Below are 27,210 nucleotides of genomic sequence, written 5' to 3' on the forward strand. Positions count from 1 at the left end.
TTTGGATCCCATGACGCAGTTGGGATTTGTTGCTGGGACTGCTAGTCTCTGTCCAGTGATCCTGCCGACCAAGGACGGGTCTGAGGAGCTATTTGGTGTCACAGCAAGCCTAGCTGCATATCAAGCTAGCGGGTTTATCTTGAACGCAGCCCGCGACGCAGTTAGCCATTGTGGCTGGGTCTGCGGATTGTACCAGGTTTGTGGCTGTCTAGATCTCTGCTGTTTGTTGTTTTCAATCTTCTCTGTGACCTGCCTTGTCTGGAACTGCGAGGAGTAACAGCGTAACCTACATTACTAGCTACCATGACAAAGACCAAAGTCGGGGGAGTACCATTGAGGACAGTGGTGTCTCTGTATCGCACTTGAAGGATCTTTTAAACAAACAAAAAGAGACCTGCAAGCAGTTGTTAGAACAAGAAAATAGCTTAAAGTGTTTTGTCCAAATACTTCTGGATTCCACGAATAAAAGAATAGACGACCTATCCGGAGAGGTCCAGGACCTGAATAACAGTTTGCAGTTATGTCGGAGAGGCTTCCATTAAAGTATAACCTCTATGTTATGTTAAGACATGTAACTCTTTATCCACAATATAGCAGGGGATGTAAAGCCATTACACATACATTTTTACAGCAGCAGACTATGATCAATAACGTCAAAAGTTGCACTGAGGTCAAACAAAACAGCCCCCACAATATTTTTTTCATCAATTTCTCTCAGCCAGTCATCAATCATTTGTGTAAGTACTGTGCTTGTTGAATGTCCTTCCCTATAAGCATGCTGAAAGTCTGTTGTCAATGTGTTTCCTGTGAAATAGCATTGTATCTGATCAAACAACCATTTTTTCAAAAAGTTTCCTAAGGTTTGGTAACAGTCTGATTGGTTGGCTATTTGAGCCAGTAAAGGGGGCTTTACTATTCTTAGGTAGCGGAATGACTTTTGCCTCCCTCCAGGCCTGAGGGCACACACTTTCTAGTAGGCGATCCCGGTTGGTTGTCACTGTTGATAGGCAACAATAATTTCTTAACCTCCACCACACATACTTTACAGAATTCTAAATTACAATGCTTGTCTTTCATAATTTGGTCAGATATACTTGGATGTGTAGTGTCAGCTTTTGTTTGCTGGCATGTTCTGCCTAAATTTGCTAATCGTTCAACTAAAAAATCTAAACAAATAGTTGGCAATATCAGTGGGTTTTGTGATCTGATTCAATGAATGATGGAACCGAGTTTGTCTTTTTACCCAAATTTTCATTTAAGGTGCTCCAAAGCGTTTTACTATCATTCTTTATATGATTTATCTTTGTTTCATAGTGTAGTTTCATCTTTTTATTCCGTTTAGTCACATGATTTCTACATTTTCAGTGCATTTGCCAATAGGTTCCTCATCAATCCAAGGGGATTGAACAGCTTTTAGTCATTTTCTTAATGACGGCATGCTTATTTAGTAACTGGAATAAGCAATTTCATAAATGTGTCTGGCTGCTCCTCATTACACACCACAGACCAGCAAATACTCTTTAATCATCAACATAAAAATCACAAAAAAACAACCATATTAGACCCAGCATTTTCCTAGATATGGCTACTATATTGTGATCACTACATCAGATGGATTTGGATACTGCTTTAAAGCACATTTCTGCTGCATTAGTAAATATGTTATCAATACATGTTGATGATTTCATTCCTGTGCTGTTTGGAAGAACCCAGGTAGGTTGACTGATAACCTGAACCAGGCTGCAGGCACTGGTTACAGATTGAGGCTCTCTTGAGTGGGCAGCCTGATGAAACCAATCAATATTGGAAATCACCTAGAAAATATAACTCTTGATATCACATGAATTATCAAGACATTCACACATATTATCCAGATAATGACCGTTAGCACTTGGTGGTCTATAGCAGCGTCCCACAAGAATGGGCTTTATGTGAAGCAGATGGGGTGGCAGGTAGCCGAGTGGTTTGAGCATTGGGCCAGTAACCGCAATTACAACAATACTAAATGAACACGTATTTTAACTTAATACAATGCATCAATAAAATCAAATTAACCTCAAATATATAATGAAACATGTTCAATTTGGTTTAAATAATGCAAAAACAAAGTGTTGGAGAAGAAAATAAAAGTGCAATATGTGCTAAGTAAGAAGGCTAACGTTTCAGTTCCTTGCTCAGAACATGAGAACATATGAAAGCTGCTGGTTCCTTTTAACATGAGTCTTCAATATTCCCAGGTATGAAGTTTTAGGTTGTAGTTATTATAGGAATTATAGGACTATTTCCCTCTATACATTTGTATTTCATTAACCTTTGACTATTGGATGTTTTTATAGGCACTTTAGTATTGCCAGTGTAACAGTATAGCTTCCGTCCCTCTCCTCGCTCTTCCCTGGGCTCGAACCAGCAACACAACGACAACAGCCACCATCGAAGCATCGTTAACCATGCAAAGCAAGGGAAACAACCACCCCAAGGCTCAGAGCAAGTGAAGTTTGAAACGCTATTAGCGCGTGCTAACTAGCTAGCCATTTCACTTCGGTTACACCAGCCTCATCTCGGGAGTTGATAGGCTTGAAGTCATAAACAGCGCAATGCTTGACGCACACCGAAGTGCTGCTGGCAAAACGCACGAAAGTGCTTTTTGAATTAATGTTTACGCGCCTGTTTCTGCCTACCACCGCTCAGTCAGATACTTAGATACTTGTATGCTCAGTCAGATTATATGCAACGCAGGACACGCTAGATAACATCTAGAAATATCATCAACCATGTGTAGTTAACTCGTGATTATGATTGATTGTTTTTTTATAAGATAAGTTTAGTGCTAGCTTGGCTTACTGCATTCGCGTAACAGGCAGTCTCCTTGTGGAGTGCAACGAGAGAGAGGCAGGTCGTTATTGCGTTGGACTAGTTGGCGATGACGAAACCTCTGCTGGAGTCAGTGTACTTGCAGTCAGCACCGTCGTTGCAGACACGGGCAATCCCAGCAATGAAGGTGCAGGTAGATCAGGCACCAGTGCAGCGACACAACTTCTTATGTCAATCTGCTCCGAACCTATTGCAGTCAATCTCGTCCACTTAGCAGCATGCCGCTGCGTTTAGTTTCCACAACTTGGGACATTGGACCAGCGCTGATTGGAACAGTCTTCATTACAAGATTGAGGAGGAGAAGCAAATGGAGACGACTTCTTTGGCACACAAATTCCAGGCAGCACAGACCATTTGCATAGGGACAGATGACAAGTTAGGCCCGAGTGGCGTTAAGCCATAGGAGTTGAGAACGAAAACTTTCTAATTTGCGTTTTCCTCATAAATTCATGCAAAATTGAGATTTGCTTGCTAAGCATATCCACCTCATTCCTGTTATCCTCCACGAGCAAACAATTGCCACATTGGCACTCTGGATTGTCATTACTGTCCTGGAGCAGCGCATAATAAACACAGCTTCTACAGCGCTGAAAAATGTTTGTTAGATATTCCAGGTGAAGCGGGCTCCATTGCAACCTAGCTAGCTAGCTGGCTAGTTGGTAGCAGGTGTTGACACAAACACTTATAAAAATTCAAATGAAACCAAGTAAAAAAAAAAACTTTGGAAGTAACAGGTATCAGGAGGAGGTATCAGAGTTTGTGACAGGAAATGACGGCAATATATTTACCTGTATTTACCCCTCAAAAATGAAACGCTAATTAGCTGCTAATGTGGATATCATAAACTACAAACGCCATGATGCTCTGGATGAGACTGACAAATTGTGGCAAAGGTAAGAATCTCTGGATTAACTATCTAATGTTAGCTAAATTTTGTTGAATTGAAAATACCATATAACGGTCTTGAGCAACTAAATTGACACAATACCCGTTAGCAAAGATGTTAGATAGAGATGACGTGCAGGAGCTTGCAGGGATTTGTAGTCTTGCATGTCTACTTTGATGCTATTGAGCATTTTCGAATCTGAAGAGTATATAGGGCCAAATACATTGATAAAAGTCATCTTGTCGGAGATTGACATGGTTATTAAAACGTCACCCGAGGGTAAGCCTACACGAAACACAGCCCTTATTCTAAAATTCCCTACAGAAAAAAATGAATGGTGGAAAAACGATAGGAACCATTTCCATGTTTAATATGGGTAATATGACACCTCCACTGTGGGGCTCTATGGGCACAGGCATAAACATTGGACTAACTACTAAAGTGAGACTTTATCCTCGTGTTTCTTGGGTATTTACATTATTTGTTCACAAGTTAGGTTGTTTTTCATTGTTGGAGTCTGCTACCACTGCTAGCGAAGAAAAGAGACATCGTAGGCCTCTACTAGTCAGATTCGCACAGGCACAACTCAAGACTCGAGTGGCCCTGTTACCACAGTAACCATAAAGGGGCAGCTGAAATGTTTGGTCTCATCTGTGATATTTTGGTTAAAAGACTCAGGTCACAAAATATTAAAATAAATGTAACAATATACCACATCAGTTCTTAATAGAAAGACATTCCTTGTTTTAGAAACATTACTAAACATGATCATCCGTTTTGTTGTGTGTTTTTTTGGTGTAATTAATGCAACAAAAAATATTTTGTCTGGTAAAAAAAATGAGTGACTGGTAATTGTTTTAATGTACCTGCCACGGTGGCTGGTCGACAAAAAAGTGTATATTGATTGCAGGATAGTCATAATTGGAGCGTCAAATTATAGCTAGAATACTTGCAAAGCTATAACGGCAGTCATCCGTCCATTTGCTGAGAGATCATCAAGTGCTGATGGGGTTAAACATTTTACAGATAAATGTGTGAATGAGAATTACCTTCTTTGTTCTCCCCTGAAATAATGGAAACATGTGGCACCTTTGTAGGATCTCGGCCATGATGTTTTCTGGGACTGACAGAGCCAGACTGGAAGAGGAGTTTGTCTGTTAGTAAATCTGACAGTATGGCCATTGGCCAATGCTACCAGGGAGTCCAAAAAAAATCCTTGTTTTTTTACAGTACCTCAGTGTCCCATGAGTCTTCCTCATCATCTCCCTTCTCCAAACCCAACTCAGAAAGGAAATCTAAGAAGGAATTATTTTCAAATGTTGCATTTAAAAACATATATACAGTGGGGAGAATAAGTATTTGATACACTGCCGATTTTGCAGGTTTTCCTACTTACAAAGCATGTAGAGGTCTGTAATTTTTTTATCATAGGTATACTTCAACTGTGAGAGACGGAATCTAAAACAAAAATCCAGAAAATCACATTGTATGATTTTTAAGTAATTAATCAGCATTTTAATTAGCATGACATAAGTATTTGATAACCTACCAACCAGTAAGAATTCCGGCTCATACAGACATGTTAGTTTTTCTTTAAGAAGCCCTCCTGTTCTCCTCTCATTACCTGTATTAACTGCACCTGTTTGAACTCGTTACCTGTATAAAAGACACCTGTCCACACACTCAATCAAACAGACTCCAACCTCTCCACAATGGCCAAGACCAGAGAGCTGTGTAAGGACATCAGGGTAAAATTGTAGACCTGCACAAGGCTGGGATGGAATACAGGACCATTAGGCAAGCAGCTTGGTGATAAGGCAACAACTGTTGGCGCAATTATTAGAAAATGGAAGAAGTTCAAGATGATGGACAATCACCCTGGGTCTGGGGCTCCATGCAAGATCTCACCTCATGGGGCATCAATGATCATGAGGAAGGTGAAGGATCAGCCCAGAACCACACGTCAGGACCTGGTCAATGACCTGAAGAGAGCTGGGACCACAGTCTCAAAGAAAACCATTACTAACACACTACGCCGCCATGGATTAAAATCCTGCAGCGCACGCAAGGTCCCCCTGCTCAAGCCAGCGCATGTCCAGGCCCGTCTTGAAGTTTGCCAATGACCATCTGGATGATCCAGAGGAGGAATGGGAGAAGGTCATGTGGTCTGATGAGACAAAAATAGAGCTTTTTGGTCTAAACTCCACTCGCTGTGTTTGGAGGAAGAAGAAGGATGAGTAGAACCCCAAGAACACCATCCCAACCATGAAGCCTGGAGGTGTAAACATCATTCTTTGGGGATGTTTTTCTGCAAAGTGGACAGGACGACTGCACCGTATTGAGGGGAGGATGGACGGGGCCATGTATCGCGATATCTTGGCCAACAACCTCCTTCCCCCAATAAGAGCATTGAAGATGGGTCGTGGCTGGGTCTTCCAGCATGACAACGACCCGAAACACACAGCCAGGGCAACTAAGAAGTGAGTAAGAAGTAAGTAAGAAGTAAGAAGCATCTCAAGGTCCTGGAGTGGCCTAGCCAGTCTCCAGACCTGAACCCAATAGAAAATCTTTGGAGGGAGCTGAAAGTCTGTATTGCCCAGCGACAGTCCCGAAACCTGAAGGATCTGGAGAAGGTCTGTATGGAGGAGTGGGCCAAAATCCCTGCTGCAGTGTGTGGAAACCTGGTCAAGAACTACAGGAAACGTATGATCTCTGTAATTGCAAACAAAGGTTTCTGTACCAAATAGTAAGTTCTGCTTTTCTGATGTATCAAATACTTATATCTTGCAATAAAATGCTAATTAATTACTTAAAAATCATACAATGTGATTTTCTGGATTTTTGTTTTAGATTCCGTCTCTCACAGTAAAAGTGTACCTGTGATAAAAATTACAGGCCTCTACATGCTTTGTAAGTAGGAACACCTGCAAAATCAGCAGTGTATCAAATACTTGTTCTCCCCACTGTATATTTCAAGTAAAGTACTCTCTGGACAGAGAGATTTTTATCTCTAGATTTAGCAAGTTACCTCTTTGTTTTTCTTTGGAGGCGTCTTGACTTCCAGGGACTGGTGAATCATCACCAAGGGAATCATCTTTCTCGTCTTCTGTCTGATATTTTGTCTTTCCCATCACCTCCTTGAAGCTTTTCTCTTCCTCATCTTCTTCATCACCACCTCTGTCTTCATCATAATCTTCTTCATCCTCTGTGGAATCTTTTTCCTGAGTGGAGAAAATAATTTGTTCAGGCTCTGTTAACTGCAACAAGCACCTTTTCGATGATGATTAGTTTATAATATTGGTTTGTGTTTGAAGGAATCAAAAGAAAACATTGAACTACATGCCTAAAGCCTAGTTGCTGTTCTATAACTCACCACCTATAACTCTTACCCATTTGATAGGCAGATTGATGCCTTTGACTGGGTCTTCATTGTCTCTAACCTCTAACGTTGCCCTTTCAATGTACTCTGGCTCGTCCTCGAAGGGCGAATCAACATCAACATCATCAATGTCTGTTTGAGGCAATTCTTCCTCTTGATCTGAAAATCCATCGCTCATGTCAGACTCATGCTGCTGAACAGCAGCGACATAAGTACGGTCTTTGCTGTGGGTACTCTGTAGCTCCACATCATCCTTCTCAGGTTTGTCCTCATGAGTTTCACCAGGGTCATTCTGGTCAATAGTCTCCTGGTCAAGTCCACCTTGTCCGTCAGAGATTTCATCTATATCCTCTATTGGAGTGTGAGCAGCATTCATGGCATCAGGCGTTGGGTCATCCTCGGAATCAAGGTCTGAGGCAGCCTCGTCTTCACTTGAAGTATTTCCAAACATTCTACGAGTCTCAAGACTATGTTTTATTGGTGTCACTGGAAGTCTACCCGATTTCACATCATAGTTCTCACCAATGCCCTCAATGTCCTCTTCTCCTAGAATTTCTTCAGAATAGTTTCCCTCATCAGGAACTTTGATAGTACCACTGGCAAAATCATATTGCAGTTTTTGGTATTGGCTGTCAGGGTCTTCGCTTCTCTCTTTGTCTTTGTCACTCATGGCACACGACAAGGGACATGATAATGCCATCTCTTTTTCATCCTGCCAATCATCAATCATTGACACAGGAACTGACTCATCTGACACAACATCCTTTTGGGGTTGAGAGAGATCCAGTTCATCAGCCCCTTTACTCAACATCTCGTTTGCAGTAGTAGGTCTGGATAATGCACTTGTAGACCTGGATATTGGTGATCGCGAGTCTCTTGGCTTCAACTTCTGCTCATCTGCACTCTCAGGCCTGGATATAGGTGATCGTGAATCTCTTGATGTCAACTTCCGCTCATTTGTAATGGCAGGCCTAGATACTTTACTCGTAGGCCTTGATATTGGTGATAGCAAATCTCTTGGAGTTGAAGGCCCTCTCTCCAAATTGTCCATGTCCTTTATCTCTCTTCTTGGGGACCATGGAGGGCTTGTCCATTTACGAGGAGAGTTCTCATCTGTCTTGTGTTGATTGGGAGCAATGGCTTCTTCGGGTTCAGGAGACCCTGTAGCTGCTACATCCCTATTCACATAGTAATCATCATCCGAACCATCATCATCATACATATTTTTATCCTCAACTTGTTCACCAGTTCCTGGTAAATCATCATCAAATGATTCTTTAATGGAAGCCTTTTTCTCTCCTGGTTCTGGAGACTCTGCTGGAGAGGTATCGTCATTTGGCATCTCCTCAACTTCATCTACCACATCTTCGTCTTCCCATGAATCATCAGAACACTGTTGGTCCTCGGCCCGGATTCTTGGTGATGCGACACTCAGGCTTGGTGACAACTTACCTGCCTCTACTGAAACATGAACCTCTAAACATCCATCTCTAATGTGTGAGGCACCTTTTTTGACATTATCATCTGATGAAGAATTCCAGAAGGACTTGGGTTCATCTTCCTTTGGTTTTAGTGAGATGCACTTTGGTGATATGCTTTGCACGGGGGAGGTCGATGGTTCTAGTTGGAAATCTAATATTAGATCTTCTCCTTCAAGATGGGGAATCTCATCAATTATCTCATCTTCTCTAGTTGTTGAGGCACCATCGACTTTATCATTTTCATCTGATGTGGAATCCCATGAGGATTTGCATTCATCTACCTTTGATTGAACGCAATCCTCATTTAGCTCATCATAATCATCTTTAGTGGATGAGGGGCCATTGTCTTCGTCATTTTCATCTGAATGGGAATACCATGAGGATTTGCATTTATCTACCTTTGGTTTATCAATGTCATCATCATCTTTGGAATCAAAGGAATTGTCTGAAGAACTTGGCCTATGCGTTTCACCATGAGAAACTGTGCTCGTGTTTTTTGGCTCCCCAAGAGTTGAGGTATGATCTAAAGCTTCTCTGATATCTTCATCATCAGCAATAAGCTTTGCTTCATCACTCCAGTAGTCTGCAGGTGCATCTTCATCACCAATCCCTTCTTCATCATCATCAAAATCATCTAAGTTTCTCTGTGATGGAAGAACTCCTGTGCTGTGTGGGGGAGTCTTGGGCACTGCCGGAAAACCTGGCTCTGGAACAAACTTGTGATCTGATGTCCCATTTAGCTCATAACCTAAACTGTCCTCTTCATCTGAAAACCTGGACTCTACCCTGATGGCTGACACCACACAGTCCTCCTCTACATCTAGAGTTGCTGGGATACCATAGTTTGATGTTCCAAATAGAATCTCAGGAACAATTCTCTCATTGGCTTGGTGCTCCACATTGAAAACATTCTTAGGAGCCCCCATCTCTCCAGCTGTATCGACATGTTCTGAATCAGCTACTACAGTATCAGAGACCTTAATACCGGCAATAGTTTGATCATCGTCATCAACAGTATCAACAGCTTCAGCACTGGACGTTTTGGGCACTTCCTCTGCTCCAATTCCTTCTGCCTTGACCGAAGTTGCAGCAACGTCACACTCTTCCTCCTCTTCGCCTTCCTGCTCTTCTTCATAGTCATCTTCATCATCCTCATCTTCCTCCTCATCCTCATCGTCATCATCATCTTCCTCCTCGTAATCTTCATCGTCTTCATCATCATCTTCGTCCTCTTCATCATCATCATCCTCATTATCTCCCTCAGGTGAGTCTCTACCTCTCGCCTGACTACCAGACGGCTGCTCAGAGAGCAGCTCACTCCCCTGAGTCTCCTCCAGCTCCATTCCGTCGCCTTCTGCTTGTAAATGTGTTAATGGATGAGTAAAAGGAGAAAAGGGAGAGAATAGAGAGAAGGGTGTCACACAGAAGCTCAAGTTAACAGTGTTAGCTACACTACATTACCTTTCTGGAACTCTGGAGACAGGTAGAGATCATCTGGGCAGGTTTGGAGGTAAAGGAGGCAGAGGGTGGGGGGGAGACTAGGTGCTGGGGGGCACTGCTGGGTGGGAAAGCCTTGGGTAGGGATGGGTTTCTCTGGACTTGGTTCTCGCTCTCACGCTTGGCCTCAGGGCCGCTCCATGGCTTTTTGAGATCGGTTACAGCTACAGGGCAGGGGTGATAAGTTACTACACAGCCACAGACTAACAGAGGGTTACTAATAAGTGAACAAACTTAAATTATTACCGTCATTCTTTCCCTTTTTGGAGGCATTCATCAGATTCTTTAGGTTTAGCTTTGGATGTTTCTGTAAGATACAAGGAAAATCATACAGCTAGTCAAACTCAAAATGAATCAACAGATGGTTGTGCAAATAATGGATTCATCATAAAGACCTTTTGGGTTATATCCAATTCATCCTCTTCATCTGAGGATGGCCAGGAATCGTCTGCCGCACTTTTTGACGCCCTAAAATGTCAGTCAATTTGATGCAGAGAAGTAATGAGGTTCATGGTTGTGCAAATTTACTTACTATATCAAAGATGTAGCCTGTTCCCCCATCCTGACCACTGCGCTTGATACAGAATGTAAGCTCACAAGATAAGGATGGTCGAACGAGGCAAAGATGATCATTGCTTACCGGCTTATTGACTCCGTTTGCGAATTGTCTTCAACATCTGCAACACGGTAAGCCAAATTAGTATTGTCAAGGATCACTTTCAACAGTTCTAGGTGTGATAACATTTAAAATCAGCTGATGATCACAAATAACAAAAGACATACATCTACAGCTTCACCATGAAATGATTCATCTTACACTGCAGATGTTCACACCCTAACTATCTTAAATGGAAAAAGCCACCGGGAGAAAAGCTCACTACAAAACACTGCAATCAAGTGTATAGAACAACAAGCTCAGATGTCTATCCTCGTTGGGATCAAGAAGGCCAACACTAGCTGAACACAAATTAGTCAGTTAAATACCAAAGTTAGACCTTAGATAGAAATCAAATCAAATTTTATTTGTCACATACACATGGTTAGCAGATGTTAATGCGAGTGTAGCGAAATGCTTGTGCTTTTCGCTACTTAGCCTAAATGCCTCACAAACACGTTCCTATCATCTCTGAAATTACACAATGCTTTACAAGTTTGTCTGATCTTGTTGTGCTATTTTCACTGCTGGCAATACCTCTCCCTCCTTCACTCGCTCCTTGCTCTAGATCCAGCCAAGTGGTATTGCATGAGGGGTAAATGAAACAATCGAGGTGAATGAATAATATTAACATGGAAATGAACATGAAAAATTGCACATTGCCTTAACCTGTTACAGAAGACAATACATACAGTAACTTACATTTGCATTATAGTCATTAGTAAACTACACACAAATCAATGTAACATTATGAGATGAAATGGAATCCTTTATGTACCATCTTTGTCAGTTGCTGGTCCCCCCAGAGAGAAGCCTGCTTCTTCGGAAGGGCTGCACAACATGGAAGCTCGCTTCTTTTTGGCAGGGGCGTGGGCGGGAGACGGCATGGACTTCCTCTTGGTGCCATGCTCAATAATGAGATGGGAACAACTGAAACAAGGATGACACAGGATTGGAAATGCATCTACTGTTAAATAAACTTTATTGATCCCCAAAGAGGAAATTGGATTCGTCACCAGCATGAGGCACAAACAGAACAAGACATAATCACAGGCATACATCAGAACAAGGATAAAATATGGCTGGTGGAACAAGAATAGAAAATCTGTTAACTGTGCTAAACAACTAAGAAAAGACAACAAATAAAATGTTATTTGCCACATGCAATGAATACTTACAAGGCTTTAACCAACAATGCAGTTCAAGAAACAGTTACATTAACTAAATAAACTAAAGTAAAAAATAAATAATCTAAAAGTAACAAACTTACATTTCAATAATGAGCCTCTATAAAAAGTTAATGTGCGGGCCAAGTGGTATTTATTATCTATGCATAGTCACTTTACAAATGACCACGACTAACCAGTCGTGGTCATTTGTAAAGTGACTATGCATAGATAATAAACAGCGAGTAGCAGCAGTGTAAAAACTAAGGGGGGGTGTCAATGTAAATAGTCCGGGCGGCCATTTGATTAATTGTTTAGCTGTCTCTTGTTGCTTGGGGGTAGAAGCTGTTGAGGAGCCTTTTGGTCCTACACTTGGCGCTCTGGTACCGCTTGCTGAGCGGTAGTAGAGAGAACAGTCTATGACTAGGGTGGCTGGAGTCTTTGGCAAATTTTAGGGCCTTCCTCCGACACCACCTAATATATAGGTCCTGGATGTCAGAAAGCTTGGTCCAAGTGATGTACTGGGCCGTACGCACTACCCTCTGTAGCGCCTTATGGTCAGATGCCGAGAACTTGCCATACCAGGCGGTGATGCTCTTGATGGTGCAGCTGTCAAACTTTTTGAGGATCTGGGGACCCATGCCAAATCATGTCAGTCTCCTGATGGGGAAAAGGTGTTGTCGTGCCATCTTCACAACTGTCTTTGTGTGTTTGGACCATGACAGTTTGTTGGTGATGTGGACACCAAGGAACTTGAAACTATCGACCTGCTCCAATTCAGCCCTGTCGATGAGAATGGGGGCCTGTTCCGCCCTCCTTTTCCTATAGTCCACCTTCAGCTCCTTTGTGTTGCTCACATTGAGGGATAGGTTGTTGTCCTGGCATCACCCGGCCAGGTCTCTGACCTTCTCCCTATAGGCCATCTCATCGTTGCCGGTGATCAGGCCTACCACTGTTGTGTTGTCAGCAAACTTAATGATGGTCTTGGAGTCATGCTTGGCCACGCAATCATGGGTGAACAGGGAGTATATTCAGACATAATTTGTGTGTTTTCTATCCAAATCTACCAATTATATGCATATCCTAGCTTCTGGGCCTGAGTAACAGGCAGTTTACTTTGGGCACACTTGTCATCCGGATGAGAAAATAGTGCCCCCTAACCTTAGGAAGTTTTAAAGCAGCAAAGGGGGGGACCAACTCCATATAAATGCCCATGATTTTGGAACAAGATGTTTGACAAGCAGGGATCCACATACTGCTGACCATGTAGAGTACATAGTGCATTTGGAAAGTATTCAGACCCCTTGACCTTTTACACAATATTCCTTGACTTATTCCAAAAATTATCAAATGATCCCCCCCCTCAATTTACACACAATCTCCCACAATGACAAAGCAAAAACAGATTAAGCCATTTTAGAAAATTGATTAAATATAAAAAAAAATTAAATATCACTTTGACATAAGTATTCAGACCCTTTACTCTGTACTTTGTTGAAGCACATTTGGCAGCGAAGAGTCTTGAGTCATCTTGGGTATGACGCAACAAGCTTGGCAAACCTGTATTCGGGGAGTTTCTCCTATTCTTCTCTGCAGATCCAATCAAGCTCTATCAGGTTGGATGGGGAGTGTCGCTGCACAGCTATATTCAGGTGTCTACAGAGATGTTCGATCTGGTTCAAGTCCGGGCTCTGGCTGGGCCACTCAAGGACATTCAGAGACTTATTCCGAAGCCACTCTGCAGTGTCTTGGCTGTGTGCTTAAGGTCGTTGTTCCTGTTGGTAGGTGAACCTCCGCCCCAGTCTGAGCGCTCTGGAGCAGGTTTTCATCAAGGATCCCTCCGTACATTGTTCCGTTCATCTTTGCCTCGATTCTAACTAGTCTCCCAGTCCCTGCCTCTGAAAAACATCCCCACAGCATTATGCTGCCACTACTACCATGCTTCACCGTAGGGATGGTGCCAGGTTTCCTCCAGACGTGACGCTTGGCATATTAGTCCGGTGGAAACCTGTCCTTTGGTCTGACGAATCCTAATCTTAGATTTTTGCTTCCAACCGCTGTCTTTGTGAGACGCAGGGTAGGTGAATGTATGATTGCTGCATGTGTGGTTCCCACCGTGAAGCATGGAGGAAGTGGTGTGATGGTGCTTTGCTGGTAACACGGTCTGTGATTTTTTTTAGAATTCAAGGCACACTTAACCAGCACGGCTAACACAGAATTCTGCAGCAATACACCATCCCATCTGGTTTGCGCTTAGTGGGACTATCTTTTGTTTTTCAACAGGACAATGACCCAACACACCTCCAGGCTGTGTAAGGGCTATTTGACCAAGGAGAGTGATGGATCAGATGACCTGGCCTCTACAATCACCCGACCTTAACTCAATTGTGATGGTTTGGGATGAGTCGGACCACGGAGTGAAGGAAAAGCACCTAACAAGTGCTCAGCATGTGGGAACTTAAATGCCAAGAGTGTGCAAAGCTGTCATCAAGGCAAAGGGTGGCTACTTTTTAGAATCTCAAATATAAAATATATTTTGATTTGTTTAAGACTTTTTTTGGTTACTACATGATTCCATGTCTAAGGAATTGACAGTTTGAGTACTTACGCGTGGTGTCCATTCATCACAGCATAGTCATCGGACGACCATCCATTATTGTCCTTTAAGGTTATGTCTGCGTCGTACTGCAGGAGTAGCCGCACCATACTGATTTGTCCATTGCAAGCAGCGATCATCAATGGGGACCTAAAGGTAGCATAAAATGAAGGTTAAATAAACGTGCACATATCGGTTTGTGCATTCGCCAATATCAGAATCAAGCATTCCAAAATTCCATTCCCTTTCTTGAAGTAACCTAATCACAGATATGACAAAAGCTAAGTATTTGATTGATTTGATTTGATTAGCTAAGTAATGGAACCCTTGCCATCACCTAATAATGTGTGTCAGACCACAGATTACATCAAGGCAGGGAAGAAAGGTGTCCTAGGGGGCAGCCTAGCTGGGCTGTTAAGAGCTAGCAAATGTTATTATATTTAGTGTTTTTATGTTCAATTATTTTTCCGCAAGCTATTGGTAGACAGATAGAGATCAAGTAAATCTGGGATCTGTTATTTTCAATAGCAGCAGGAAATGTATTAGAGCTATTGGACTGCTAAGTTGGCTGCTAGCTTTGCCAATGCGGTTTTCATTTGAACATACTGTCTTTGGGGAGCTCATGCCGGGGATTTCTTCCGAGGTGTCGGGAGGCTTGGACAGACTAGACTCGTGCTGAATCGTGGCGCTGTAATGGAAGCATGCTACACCGGGACTGGGAGACCATTCAGCCACTGGAGATCACTTGGGAAGGTTTAGAGTAATGACTGATCCGACTCGACTCAGCGAGGATGGCGAGACAATGACAAAATGCGCAAGGCAAGGCGGAGCCGGCTATTTGCAAGTCGTTGCAACCAAAACGGATTGGACAGTGAATGCTGGCTGGCTAGTTCTGCCATCTATTCCCAAGGACAGCAACCATTGTCATCTGGAGGACTATACAAATGTGTTATGTTTTGCAGTTAAATTATTTTGGCTGTGACTTTTACTGCAATTTAGCTTTTAGCTGTGAATGTGTAACATGTTTGAAGTTTGGCCAAATGTATTTAGGTTGCTGACAAGTCTTTAAAATCGAGCACACAGCCATGCAATCCCATAGAGGAACATTGGCAGTAGAATGGCCTTACTGAAGAGCTCGGACTTTCAACGTGGCACCGTCATTGTACAGCACCTTTCCAACAAGTCAGTTTGTCACATTTCTTCCTTGTTAGTGCTGCCCCGGTCAGCTGTAAGTGTTATTGTGAAGTGTAAAGGTCTAGGAGCAACAACAGCTAAGCCACGAAGTGGTAAGCCACGCAGACTCACATAACAGGACTGCCGAATGCAGAAGCGCGTAGCTTTTAGAAATTGACTGTCCTCGGGCTGCAACACTCACTACCGAGTTCCAAACTGCCTCTGGAAGCTATGAAAGCACAATAACTGTTTGTTGAAAACTTTATGAAATTGGTTTCCATGCATAAGATCACCATGGGCAATGCCAAGCCTCGGCTGGAGGAGTGTAAAGCTCACCACGCAGTGGAAACGCGTTTTCTGGAGTGATGAATCACGCATCACCATCTGGCAGTCCGACAGACAAATCTTGGTTTGGCGGATGTTAGGAGAAAGCTACCTGCCCAAATGCATAATGCCAACAGTAAAGTTTGGTGGAGGAGGAATAATGGTCTGGGGCTGTTTTTCATAGTGCCAGTGAAGGCGAATCTTAACGCTACAGCATACAATGACATTCTAGACAAATCTGTGCTTCCAACTCTTTGGCAACAGTTTGGGGAAGGCCCTTTCCTGCTTCAGGATGCCCCCTGTTCGTTCACAAGAGAGGTCCATAAAGAAATGGTTTGTTGAGATCAGTGTCGAAGAACTTGACTGGCCTGCACAAAGCCCTTAACGTCAACCCCATCGAACACCTTTGGGATTAATTGGAACAGCGACTGCGAGCCAGGCCTAATGGCCCATCATCAGTGCCATCAGTGCCAGACCTCACTAATGCAATGTTCCAACATCTAGTGGAAAGCCTTCCCAGAAGAGGAGGCTGTTATAGCAGCAAAAGGGGGGATCAACTCCATATTAATGACATTGATTTTTGGAATGAGATGTTCGACATTTAACTTCTTTGGGTCATCCTCGACAAATGCTTAAATGCATTGTATCCACATTGTGGTTGTGTTTTTAAAAATGGGTCAAATAATGAATTTATTTTATATAATTTATTTGTTTACTATTCAACCAGAGCTCTCCATCTCAGGAAAAATGGATTTGTTCTTTAAAAGCATCACACAAACCCACCTGTGTCCCTGGTCCTTAGTGTTGACGTCAGCCCCCTCCTTGAGGAGGAACTCGGCCATCTCGGCATGATTCTCTTTCACTGCCATAGTCAGAGGGGAGTATCCCTCCTGCAAGATCATCCAAAACATCCATTGTCAAATATCTTGTATATCCACATAGCTTAGTCATGTTTGTACCACAGTAACAGCTCTCCTACCCTCAGCTTCATCCTCTTTCTCTATCAACCTATGAGTCAGGATTACTCTTCAGCAATCTGGGGCCTTGTTAAGATCTCTCTCTCGGACCAGTGCCTGAGCAGTGACAGTCCTGAGTGGTGCTCGAGGATCTGTGAGCAACAAATTGACTCATCTGTAGGATTGGGTTGGTGTAAGCCAGGGGTGTCAAACTCAAATCCTGCAGGGCCGTTCCTGTGTGTCTTCTGGTTTTTATTATTTCCTTTAAAATGTGTCCAAAATTAAGATCTAGACAACCAGATGAGGGGAATTCCTAACTAGTAGATTAAGTACAAGGGAGGCACGAAAACCCGCAGATGCTCAGCCCTAAAATAATTGAGTTTGGCACTTCTGGTGTAACCAATAGGGAGACAATTCAACCTGGCCTATCATAGTGCAAGATGGAGCTACCACCATATTGCCCCTACTACAAGTTGGAGCTACCACCATATTGTCACTTATGGACCCACGGCTCACCTTGTTCTGGGCGTTGACATTGGCCTCGTGCTCCAGCAGCAGCATAGCGGTGGAGAAGGCAGGTATGCAGGAGGCCAAGTGCAGGGCCGTGTTGCCGTTGATGTCCACCAGATTAGGTTCGGCATCATGCTCCAGCAGCATGGCCACGCAGCGTTCCTGCTGGCACTGCACTGCCTGCCAGGGGTACGAAGGAGAGCAACATTAAGATAGATATGTTATGCACAAAAAACATCACTCTGACATATAGAATTCGGAATCACATCAGTTCCAATTCATGACATTTCTATCTGTAACAATCCACAACGTTTGCCATTGCAAGAGTTTTGCAAAATGTAAAGGTAGATGGACAAGTTGAAGATTATAGTGATACTAATTTATCAAATTGCAGCTGCCACTACCACTCTTCGAGGGAAGCAGAAATTAAAGAGAACTTTACAGATGTTAACTATATTGTTGATGATGCATTCGCTCTATGGATATATGACATTCTGGTGAGCAAGGCTTTATCAGTATTGTAGAGCATCAAGTAAGGACAGAAGAGAAGCTGCATGTATCTAATTATAAATAAATTGACAAACAAATTACCTAACAAATAGTGCTGCTCAGTATACCGAAACGTTGGTACTTTTTCGATACCAGGGTATTAAAAACTGTTCGGTACTAGAATTTGTTACTTCGGTCAAATGTGTCTCACAGATCACGCCTGTATCAGCTCAGCCGACCCTTTATAGTAAGCACCGTGCCTGCTCCACTTAATCAATGCTAGCTTGCAATGGGAGTCTGGGCTGCATCATGTTAACTTCTTTGTAGCATGAGTGGGAGGCACAAGTCTTCCATACACTTGTGACACAGCATGTAAAAATGTTGAAAATGTTACTGTTCAAAAAACAACGTCCTTACAGGCTAGAACACTTTACAATTTAGGAAGATACATAGATATACGCATAGATAATAACAGAGAGTAGCGGCAGCGTAAAGGGGGGTAGTCTAGGTTGCCATTTGCTTAGCTGTTCAGGAGTCTTATGGCTTGGGGGTAGAAGCCTTTTAGAAGACTCTCGGACCTAGACTTGGCGCTCCGGTGCCGCTTGCCGTGCAGTAGCAGAGACTAGGATGGCTGGAGTCTTTGGCAAATTTTAGGACCTTCCTCCGACACCGCCTGGTATAGACGTCCTGGATGGCAGGAAGCTTGGCCCCAGTGATGTACTGGGCAGTACACACTACCCTCTGTAGTGCCTTGAGGTCAGAGGCCAAGCAGGTGCCATAGCAGGCAGTGATACAACCATGCTCTCGATGGTGCAGCTGGTGCACCTTTTGAGGATCTGAGAACCCATACCAAATCTTTTCAGTCTCCTGAGGGCAAATAGGTTTTGTGCCCCCTTCACGACTGTCTTGGTGTGCTTGGACCATGATAGTTTGCTGGTGATGTGGACCCTAAGGAATTTGAAGCTCTCAATCTGCTCTACTACAGCCCTGTCAATGAGAATGGGGGCGTGCACGGGCCTCCTTTTCCTGTAGTCCACAATAATCTCCTTTATCTTGATCACGTTGAGGGAAAGGTTGTTGTCCTGGCACCACACGGTCAGGTCTCTGACCACCTCCCTTTTTTGTCCATTAAAATAACAGATCAGAAATACAGTGTAGACGTTGCTAATGCTGTAAACGACTATTGTAGCTGGAAACAGCAGATTTTTTAATGGAATATCTACATGGGCGTACAGAGGCCCATTATCAGCCACCATCACTCCTGTGTTCCAATGGCACGTTGTGTTAGTTAATCCAAGTTTATCATTTTGATAGGCTAATAGATCATTAGAAAACACTTTTGCAATTATGTTAGCACAGCTGAAAACTGTTGTCCTGATTAAAGAAGCAATAAAACTGGCCTTCTTTAGACTAGTTGAGCATCAGCATTTGTGGGTTCGATTACAGGCTCAAAATGGCCAGAAACAAAGACCTTTGTTCTGAAACTCATTAGTCTATTCCTGTTCTGATAAATTAAGGCTATTCCATGCAAGAAATTGACAAGAAACTGAAGACCTCATATAACGCTCTGTTACAGAGCAAACTGGCTCTAACCAGAATAGAAAGAGTGGGAGGCCCCAGTGCACAACTGAACAAGAGGACAAGTATATTAGAGTGTCTAGTTTGAGAAACAGATGCCTCACAAGTCCTCAACTGGGAGCTCCATTAAATAGTACACGTAAAACACCAGTCTCAAAGTCAACAGTGAAGAGTGAAGAGTGAAGAAGCGACTCCGGGATGTTCCTCTGTCATGTGTCTGTGTTCTTTTGCCCATCTTAATCTTTTATTTTTATTGGCCAGTCTGAGATATGGCTTTTTTTGCAAATCTGCCTAGAAGGCCAGCATCCCGGAGTCACCTCTTCACTGTTGACATTGAGACTGGTGCTTTGCGGGTAAAATGATCAACTTGGATTAGCTAACCCAACGTGCCATTGGAACACAGGTGTGATGGTTGCTGATAAATGGGCCTCTTCACGCCTACGTAGATATTCCATTAAAAATGCAGTTTCCAGCAACAAGTCAATTACAACATTAGCAAAGTCTCCACCGTATGTCTGATCGCTTTCATGTTATTTTAATGGACAAAAGAAATGTGTTTCTCTCTCAAAAACAAGAACATTTCTAAGTGACCTCAAACTTTTGAACGGTAGTGTACATTCCCACAGAATGATGCTGCCACCACCATGCTTCACCGTAGGGATGGTGACAGGTCTCCTCCAGACTAGATGCTTGGAATTGAGGCCAAAGAGTTCAATCTCTGTTTCATCAGACCAGAGAAACTTGTTTCTCATGGTCTGAGAGTCTTTAGGTGCCTTTTGGCAGACTCCCAACGGGCTGTCATGTGCCTTTTACTGAGGAGTGGCTTCCGTCTGGCAACTCTACCATAAAGGCCTGATTAGTGGAGTGCTGCAAATCAAATCAAATCAAATGTATTTATATAGCCCTTCGTACATCAGCTGATATCTCAAAGTGCTGTACAGAAACCCAGCCTAAAACCCCAAACAGCAAGCAATGCAGGTGTAGAAGCACGGTGGCTAGGAAAAACTCCCTAGAAAGGCCCTAGAAAGGCCAAAAATGTTCATAAATGACCAGCATGGTCTAGAACAGTTGAAACTGGAGCAGCAGCACAGTCAAGAAGAAACCTCCGAGAGAGAGAACCAGGCTATGTGGGGTGGCCAATCCTCTTCTGGCTGTGCCGGGTGGAGATTATAACAGAACATGGCCAAGATGTTCAAATGTTCATAAATGACCAGCATGGTCGAATAATAACAAGGCAGAACAGTTGAAACTGGAGCAGCAGCACAGTCAAGTGGACCGGGACAGCAAGGAGTCATCATGTCAGGTAGTCCTGGTGCATGGTCCTTAGGGCTCCCGTCCTCTTCTGGCTGTGCCGGGTGGAGGTCCAAGATGTTCAAATGTTCATAAATGACCATGCCCAGTTGAAACTGCAGGCATGGCCATGGACTGGGGACCCATCATGCAGAGATGGTCTGTCCTTGCAGAGATGGAAGGTTCTCCCATCTCCACAGAAGAACTCTAGAGCTTTGTCAGAGTGACCAACGTGTTCTTGGTCACCTCCCTCTCCCCTGATTGCGCAGTTTGACCAGGCGGCTAGCTCTAAGAAGAGTCTTAAAATTGTTAAAATCGGTCTATTTTTGTTTATATATATGTATATTTGTAATTAATGACAATTACAACAATACTCAATGAACACTTATTTTAACTTAATATAATACATTAAATAGATTTATATTTGTCTTAAATAATGAAACATGTTCAATTTGGTTTAAATAATGCAAAAACAAAGTGTTGGAGAAGAAAGTAAAAGAAAGTAAGAAAGCTAACGTTTAAGTTCCTTGCTCAGAACATGAGAACATATGAAAGCTGGTGGTTCCTTTTAACATGAGTCTTCAATATTCCCAGGTAAGAAGATAAATGATAGTTATTATAGGAATTATAGGACTCTCTCTCTATACCATTTGTATTTCATATACCTTTGACTATTGGATGTTCGTATAAGCTCTCTAGTATTGCCAGCCTAATCTCTGGAGTTGATAGGCTTGAAGTCATAAACAGCGCTGTACTTCAAGCATTGCGTAAAGCTGCTGGCAAACGGAGGAAAGTGCGGTTTGAATGAATGCTTACGAGCCTGCTGCTGCCTACCACCGCTCAGTCAGACTGCTCTATTAAATATCAAATATCAGACTTAATTATAATAAACACACAGAAATACGAGCCTTAGGTAATTAATATGGTCATATCCGGAAACTATCATTTAGAAAACAAAATGTTCATTCTTTCAGTGAAATACAGAGCCGTTCCGTATTCTATCGAACAGGTGGTAACTCTAAGTCTAAATATTGCTGTTACATTGCACAACCTTCAATGTTATATCATAATTATGTAAAAAATCTTGCAAATTAATTACGGTCTTTGTTAAGAAGAAATGGTCTTCACACAGTTCGCAATGAGCTAGGCGACTCAAACTGCTGCAAATACCCTGACTCTGCTTACACTGAACGCAATAGAAGTGACACAGTTTCAGGCACCGCATTGATTATATGCAACGCAGGAGAAGCTAGTTAAACTAATGTGTAGTTAACTAGTGATTATGTTAAGATTGAGAGTTTTTTTATAAGATAAGTTCAATGCTAGCTTGCAACTTACCATGGCTCCTTGCTGCCTGCACTCACGTAACAGGTGGTCAGCCTGCCATGCAGTCTCCTCTTGGATTGCAATATAATCGGCCATAATCGGCATCCAGAAATGCTGATTACCGATTGTTATGAAATCTTGAAATAGGCCATACCGATTTGGCCTTCTGACACTGTCATGTATAGAGGTCCTGGATGCAGCAAGATTGGCCCTAGTGATGTACTGGGCCGTACGCACTACCCTCTGTAGAACCTTGCGGTCGGAAGCCGAACAGTTGCCATACCAAGAGGTAATGCAACCAGTCAGGATGCTCTCAATGGCACAGCTGAAGAACTTTGAGGATCTGGGGACCCATGCCAGATCATATCAGTCTCTTGAAGTGGAATAGGAGTTGTCGTGCCCTTTTCAACTGTCTTGGTGTGTTTGGACCATGATAGTTTGTTAGTTATGTGGACGGCAAGGAACGTTAAGCTCTCGACCCGTTCCACTACCGCCCCATCGATGTGAATGGGGGCGTGCTTGGCCCCCCTTTTCCTGTAGTCCACGATAAGCTCTTTAGTCTTGCTCACGTTGTTGGAGAGGTCATAGTCCTGACACCACACTGCAAAATCTCTGACCACCTCCATGTAGGCGGTTTCATTATTGTTGGTGATTAGGCCTACCACCATTGTGTTGTTGGCAAACTTAATGATGGTGTTGGAGTCGTGCCTGGCCATGCAGTCGTGGGTGAACAGGGAGTACAGGAGGGGACTGAAAACGCACCCCTGAGGGGCTTCAGTGTTGAGGATCAGTGTTGTAGATGTGTAGTTGCCTACCCTTACCACCTGGGGGCGGCCCGTCAGGAAGTCCAGGATCCAGTTGCAGAGGGAGGTGTTAAGTCCCAGGATCCTTAGCTAGGTGATGAGCTATGAGGGTACTATGGTGTTGAACGCTGAGCTGTTGTCAATGAATACCACTCTCACATTTCAAAACACTTCATGGCTATAGACGTGAGTGCTACGGGTCTGTAGTCATTTAGGCAGGTTGTGTTCGTGGGCACAGGGACTATGGTAGTCTGCTTGAAACATGTTGGTATTAGTCTCTGTCAGGGACAGGTCACAAATGTCAGTGAAGACACCTGCCAGTTGGTCAGCACATGCCCGGAGCACATGTCATGGTAATCCAACTGGCCCCGCAGCCTTGAGTATGTTGACCTGTTTAAAAGTCTTACTCACGTCAGCTACAAAGAGAATGATCACACAGTCTTCCGGAACAGCTGATGCTCTCATGCATGCCTCAATGTTGCTTGCCTCGAAGAGAGCATAGAAGTGATTTAGCTCATCTGGTAGGCTCGTGTCACTGGGCAGCTCACGGCTGTGCTTCACTTTGTAGTCTGTAATAGTTAGCAAGCCCTGCCACATAAGACGAGCGTCGGAGCTTGTGTAGTACGATTCAATCGTAGCCCTGTATTGATGCTTTGCCTGTTTGATGGTTCGTCAGAGGGCATAGCACTATTTTTTATAAGCTTCCGGGTTAGAGTCCTGCACCTTGAAAGCGGCAGTTCTACCCTTCAGCACAGTGCGAATGTTGCCTGTTGTCCATGGCTTCTGGTATGTACGTACAGTCGCTGTGGGGACGACATCCTCAATGCACTTATTGATAAAGCCAGTGACTGATGTGGTGTACTCCTCAATGCCATCGGAAGAATCCCGGAACATGTTCCAGTCTGTGATAGCAAAACAGTCCTGCAGTTTAGCATCTGCTTAACCTGACCACTTTTTTATAGACTCACTGGTGCTTCTCACGAGTCACTGGTGCATCCTACTTTAATTGTTGCTTGTAAGCAGGAATCAGGAGGATAGATTTGTGGTCGGATTTACCAAATGGAGGGCGAGGGAGAGCTTTGTACGCTTCTGTGTGTGGAGTACATGAGACCTAGAATTTCTCGCTCTCTGGTTGCACATTTATTAACATGTTGAAAGAAATTAGGTAGAACTGATTTAAGTTTCCCTGCATTAAAAGGTCTCCAGACACTAGGAGCGCAGCCTCTGGGTGAGCGGTTTCCTGTTTTCTTATTTCCTTAAACAACTGACTGAGTGCGGTCTTTGTGCCAGCATCTGTCTGTGGTGGTAATTAAACAGTCACGAAAAGTAAAGCTGAAAACTCTCTAGGCAAGTAGTGTGGTCTGCACAGGCAAGATAGAACGGCACACAGAACGGTAAGACAATATCCCACTAGCTGAATATCCATGTCATAATTCAGCCACGATTCCATGAAACATAAGATATTACAGTTTTTGATGTCCCATTGGTAGAACATTCATGATCGTATCTCGTCTGATTTATTGTCCAATGATTGCACATTGGAGAGTAATATTGACAGTAATGGCAGCTTTCCCACTCACTTTCTGCGGGTCCTAACGAAGCACCCCGCTCTGTGTCTTATGTACCTGCGTCTCTTCCTCTTGCAAATAACTGGGATGTTGGCCTTGTCGGGTGTTCGGAGAATGCCCTGTGCGTCCTGCTTGTTGAAGAAAAAAATCTTTGTCTAATCCGAGGTGAGTGATCGCTATTCTGATATCCAGAAGCTATTTTTTGCCGTAAGTTACGGTTGCAGAAACATTATGTACAAAATAAGTTACAAATATCACTGTATCACAATTCAAGTGGGTCTGACTCCTAGAGATGAACGTACTTTAGTCCGAAAAGTGCAAATCAATCCCAGAACAACAGCAAACAACCTTGTGAAGATGCTGGAGGAAACAGGTACAAAATTATCTATATCCACAGTAAAACGAGTCCTAGATCAACATAACCTGGAAGGCCGCTCAGCAAAGAAGCCACTGCTCCAAAACCACCATAAAAAAAGCCAGACTAATGTTTGCAACTGCACATGGGGACAAAGATGGTTCTTTTTGAGGAATGTCCTCTGGTCTGATGAAACAAAAATAGAACCGTTTGGCCATAATGACCATCGTTATGTTTGGAGGGAAAAGGGGGAGGCTTGCAAGCCGAAGAACACCATCCCAACCGTGAAGCACGAGGGTGGCAGCATCATATTGTGGGGGTGCTTTTCTGCAGGAGGGACTGGTGCACTTCACAAAAAAAAGAAGGCGTCATGAGGAAGGAAAATTATGTGGATATATTGAAGCAACATCAGTCAGGAAGTTAAAGCTTGGTCGCAAATGGCTCTTCCAAATGGACAATGACCCCAAGCATTCTTGACAATGACCCCAAGCATTCTTGAACTTGTTCTCAACTTGCCTACCTGGTTAAATAAAGGTGAAATAAAAATAAATAAATACAATTCTTCCAAAGTTGTGGCAAAATGGCTTGAGGACATCAAAGTCAAGGTATTGGAGTGGCCATCACAAAGCCCTGACTGAATCCTATAGAAAATTTGTGGGCAGAACTGAAAAAGCGTGTGCGAGCAAGGAGGCCTACAACCTGACTCAGTTACACCAGCTATATCAGGAGGAATGGGCCAAAATTCACTAAAGTTATTGTGGGAAGCGTGTGGAAGATTACCCGAAACTTTTGACCCAAGTTAAACAATTTAAAGGCAAAGCTACCAAATACTGAGTAAACTTCTGACCCACTGGGAATGTGATGAAAGAAATAAAAGCTAAAAATAAATCTCTACTATTATTCTGACATTTCATATTCTTAAAATAAAGTGGTGATCCTAACTGACCTAAGACAGGGAATTTTTACTAGGATTAAAAGTCAGGAATTGTGAAAAACTGAGTTTAAATGCATTTTGCTAAGGTGTATGCAAACTTCCGACTTCAACTGTATATACCGTATTCTTTTCTACAGTATTTAGTCAATGCCACTCCGACATTGATCACCCTAATATTTATATATTTCTAAATTCCATTATTTTACATCTAAATTTCGTTATTGTTCTGTGTTGTTCGATACTACTGCACTTTTGGAGCTCGGAACACAAGCATTTCACTACACCTGCAATTACATCTGCTAAATATGTGTATGTGACAAATACAATTTGATGTAAGTCATAACTGTAACTCGGCCACTCAGGAACATTCACTGTCTTCTTGGTAAGCAGCTCCAGTGTAGACTTGGCTTTTTAGGTTATTGTCCTGCTGAAAGGTGAACTCATCTCCCAATGTCTGTTGGAAAGCAGACATTCAGGTTTCCCTCTAGGATTTTGCCTGTGCATAGTTCCATTCCGTTTCTTTTTTATCCTGAAAAACTCTATAGTCCTGAACAATTACAAGAACACGCACAAAATGATGCTGCCACCACTTTGAAAATATGGAGAGCGGTACTCATTAATGTGCTGTATTGGATTTGCCCCAAACATGTATTTAGGACAAAAAGTGAATTGCTTTGCCTTGCTGCAAACAGGATGCATGTTTTGGGATATTTGTATTCTGTACATGCTTCCTTCTTTTCACTCTGTCAATTAGTTAGCATTGTGGAGTAAATATAATGTTGTTGATCCATCCTCAGTTCTCTCCCACCACAGCCATTAAACTCTGTAACTGTTTTAAAAAGTCACCATTGGCCTCATGGTGAAATTCATGGGAGGTTTCCTTCCTCTCCGGCAACTGAGTTAGGAAGGACACCCTGTATCTTTGTAGTGACTCAATTTTAAATTAAACAAAATGTGGAACAAGTCAACAGGTGTGAATACTTTCTGAGCGCACTGTATCTAAATGCATATCAAATTGTGCTTGAAAGGAAAGATTCACTTCCCAGTCTGACCTAATGAATACCACCCAGGTGTAAATGTATATGGAAGACTCACAGGTAATACATAAGAATTAGGCTACACATAAGCCTATCATCTCAGCAACATGTCTAAATTGAGATGGCCAATCAACTATCATATTCCATCCTCAAATCTTTTTGAAAATGATGGATAATTCCACCCACTGACAAAACAAAAATAGGACACAGTACCTTCATCAACGGGGATCTGTTTTGATTGTCGCATAGGTTGAGCTTGGCTTTGCTCTCAACCAGGAACTGGACCACGTCTGTATGTCCATTGGCACAGGCAATGTGAAGTGCTGTTCTGAAATG

The 27,210-nt window shown here is 42.9% G+C and overlaps 1 protein-coding gene across 3 annotated transcripts in view; it reads right to left on the minus strand.

The window, feature by feature from the left end:
• Window positions 1-27,210, minus strand: part of si:ch211-272n13.3 (ankyrin repeat domain-containing protein 26) — an 88,174-nt gene that overhangs the window by 57,586 nt on the left and 3,378 nt on the right. For 2 of the 3 annotated variants that reach the window (XM_035790361.2, XM_035790362.2), the window contains exons 3-15: window positions 27,088-27,202; window positions 17,501-17,674; window positions 16,812-16,918; window positions 14,544-14,681; window positions 11,548-11,699; window positions 11,307-11,333; window positions 10,755-10,791; window positions 10,510-10,582; window positions 10,361-10,421; window positions 10,079-10,278; window positions 6,786-6,978; window positions 4,991-5,052; window positions 4,807-4,894 (exon numbers count right to left, since the gene is read on the minus strand). In XM_035790361.2, coding sequence (XP_035646254.1) covers window positions 4,807-4,894; window positions 4,991-5,052; window positions 6,786-6,978; window positions 10,079-10,278; window positions 10,361-10,421; window positions 10,510-10,582; window positions 10,755-10,791; window positions 11,307-11,333; window positions 11,548-11,699; window positions 14,544-14,681; window positions 16,812-16,918; window positions 17,501-17,674; window positions 27,088-27,202 — 1,427 coding nt within the window. The remainder of the gene's footprint in view (window positions 1-4,806; window positions 4,895-4,990; window positions 5,053-6,785; window positions 6,979-10,078; window positions 10,279-10,360; window positions 10,422-10,509; window positions 10,583-10,754; window positions 10,792-11,306; window positions 11,334-11,547; window positions 11,700-14,543; window positions 14,682-16,811; window positions 16,919-17,500; window positions 17,675-27,087; window positions 27,203-27,210) is intronic. The other variant, XM_052465214.1, reaches the window with a different exon arrangement.

This window comes from Oncorhynchus keta, chromosome 17 (assembly GCF_023373465.1).
Source record: "Oncorhynchus keta strain PuntledgeMale-10-30-2019 chromosome 17, Oket_V2, whole genome shotgun sequence".
Classification (NCBI taxonomy): domain Eukaryota; kingdom Metazoa; phylum Chordata; class Actinopteri; order Salmoniformes; family Salmonidae; genus Oncorhynchus; species Oncorhynchus keta.